This window comes from Dendrobium catenatum, unplaced genomic scaffold, assembly GCF_001605985.2.
Source record: "Dendrobium catenatum unplaced genomic scaffold, ASM160598v2 original_scaffold_10495, whole genome shotgun sequence".
In the NCBI taxonomy this organism is placed as follows: Eukaryota; Viridiplantae; Streptophyta; class Magnoliopsida; order Asparagales; family Orchidaceae; genus Dendrobium; species Dendrobium catenatum.
This window is the reverse complement of record NW_021328955.1, coordinates 1-1631: the sequence shown is the minus strand read 5'-3', so window position 1 is coordinate 1631 and position 1631 is coordinate 1. Positions and strand designations below refer to the sequence as shown.

At 36.2% G+C, this 1631-nt stretch overlaps 2 protein-coding genes across 2 annotated transcripts; one reads left to right on the top strand and one right to left on the bottom strand.

The window, feature by feature from the left end:
- Positions 1–7: 7 nt before the first annotated feature.
- LOC110095347 (lysine-rich arabinogalactan protein 19-like) lies at positions 8–651 on the top strand (the record flags this gene model as incomplete). Its single annotated transcript, XM_020820854.2, has 2 exons — positions 8–310; positions 478–651. Coding segments are annotated over 2 exons (381 nt in total), but the record flags the coding sequence as incomplete, so codon positions are not given.
- A 428-nt stretch (positions 652–1079) lies between these two features.
- On the bottom strand, positions 1080–1625 carry LOC110095346 (probable sulfate transporter 3.5). Its single transcript, XM_020820853.2, has 3 exons — positions 1610–1625; positions 1369–1445; positions 1080–1292 (listed from the first exon to the last, which is right to left on the bottom strand). The coding sequence occupies exons 1-3, from the start codon at positions 1614–1616 to the stop codon at positions 1122–1124; spliced, it is 255 nt and encodes an 84-aa protein (XP_020676512.1). The 5' UTR covers positions 1617–1625; the 3' UTR covers positions 1080–1121.
- Positions 1626–1631: the final 6 nt, after the last annotated feature.

Genomic DNA, 1631 nt, shown 5'->3' with positions numbered 1-1631 from the left:
GTTCTGATCAAGCTCTCCGCCACTCTTGCCCCCGCCGCCGACAACCGCCACACCGCCAACACTTCCTCCACCAGTTCCAGCGCCAGAAACGTCGCCGCCGGCATTGCCTCCAGCTCCAACAAAGCAAGCACCTGCACCAGCACCTCTGCTTCGGCCGGTGTTGGCGCCGGCTCTGGCGCCAAAGGGAGGAAAAAAGCATAAGAAGAAAAGGCATAGGAAGAAGAAGGCACCGGCACCGGCGCCGGCGGCACCGCCGCAATCTTCTTTGTCGGACGAGGATATCACGGCGCCAGCGCCGCAACCAGATCACGTACATCATTACCTTCTCTCTAATTAATCATTATTAGTCTTTAATTAAAGTTTATAGTATACTAATTACAAATTAAAATTGCCAATTTTTTTAATAAGAATATTTGAGCTAATTTTTTGATAAAGGACACTAAAATTATTTTATTTGGCTGATTTTCTTTATTGCAGAATGGAAGTATAGCTGTACAAGGAAGATGCGCAAGAACAATGATGCCCATTGTTGTGCTCTTTGCAGTTGTCAGTTGAAGTGTATTATTTCTGCAATTTTTTTCTTATTTCATTTATATTGAAAAATTATTTCATTATATTGTTATTTAAAAAAATGTTCAATTTTTATAGTTATTAGAGCCTTGGCTTCATTTGTAATAAATGTAAAATATGGTGGATTAGTTTTAAGTGTTATGTATGTAAAAATTCCTTGAATTTTATGTTAAACATTGCAAACTGATTTCTTTTGTATTTTAAAATGAATGAAAATAAAAAATTTTCATTATTTTTTTATAATTTTTTGTAAATGAAAGCTCTTCAAGAATGTGAAGAGCATTAATTAGACACTTCATATCTCAGTTCTTACTTAGCCTTTGGCATTTTCAAGGCTCATCACACCTCCATGATCTTCAGTCTAATATTTTTATAAAGTTACAACACCACCATACCATAGATTTAGAATGAAAAAAGAGGAAACTTTGTAACTATGTTCTTTATTTATTTTATTGAACTTCTCACTGTACATCAAATACCTTAAAATTATTCATACAAATGGATTTGGCTGTGAAGTAAGTCACAGCATCAGCATAACGAAAATGAAGAAGCTAAGCATGCTCTTGCTTCCCATTCCTCTTATTACCTTCTTCAAGAGCAAAATTGCATCCTGATACGGCGTCTTGGATGGAAAGAAATATCCATTCCTTTCCAACAACATCAATGAAACCAGCTGCCATCAGCTTCTCCACCACTTGCCCCCTTGGATTTGTTATTGCCATCTGTACGTGTAATTTAATAGATTTGTTTCTTCTTTTTTCACAGGTTCTCTCAATTAAATTTGGAAATTAGACTTGCCTGGATCATCTTCTTGCCAAGCATCCTATAGACTTCAAATAGCATTCCGATGCCAGTGTTGTCAATGGCAGCCACGCCTGCAAATTATAATGCGTGTGGGCATTAATGGCCAATATTTATGCGAATACATAAAAGAAAAAAATTACTACATAAAAAAGTATGCAAAACTTTTTTTTTTAGATTTAGGGTATGTTTGAGAGAGCTTTCTTAATGCAGTCTAAAAGGAAAAAAAGTGACTAACCACCCATATCAAATATAATGTA

Excerpts from the sequence above, each read along its gene's own strand:
- LOC110095346 (XM_020820853.2), bottom strand. Across the intron at positions 1,293-1,368 it reads TTGGCAAGAAGATGATCCAG|ATGGCAATAACAAATCCAAG; the intron begins GCAAGTCTAATT and ends TTACACGTACAG.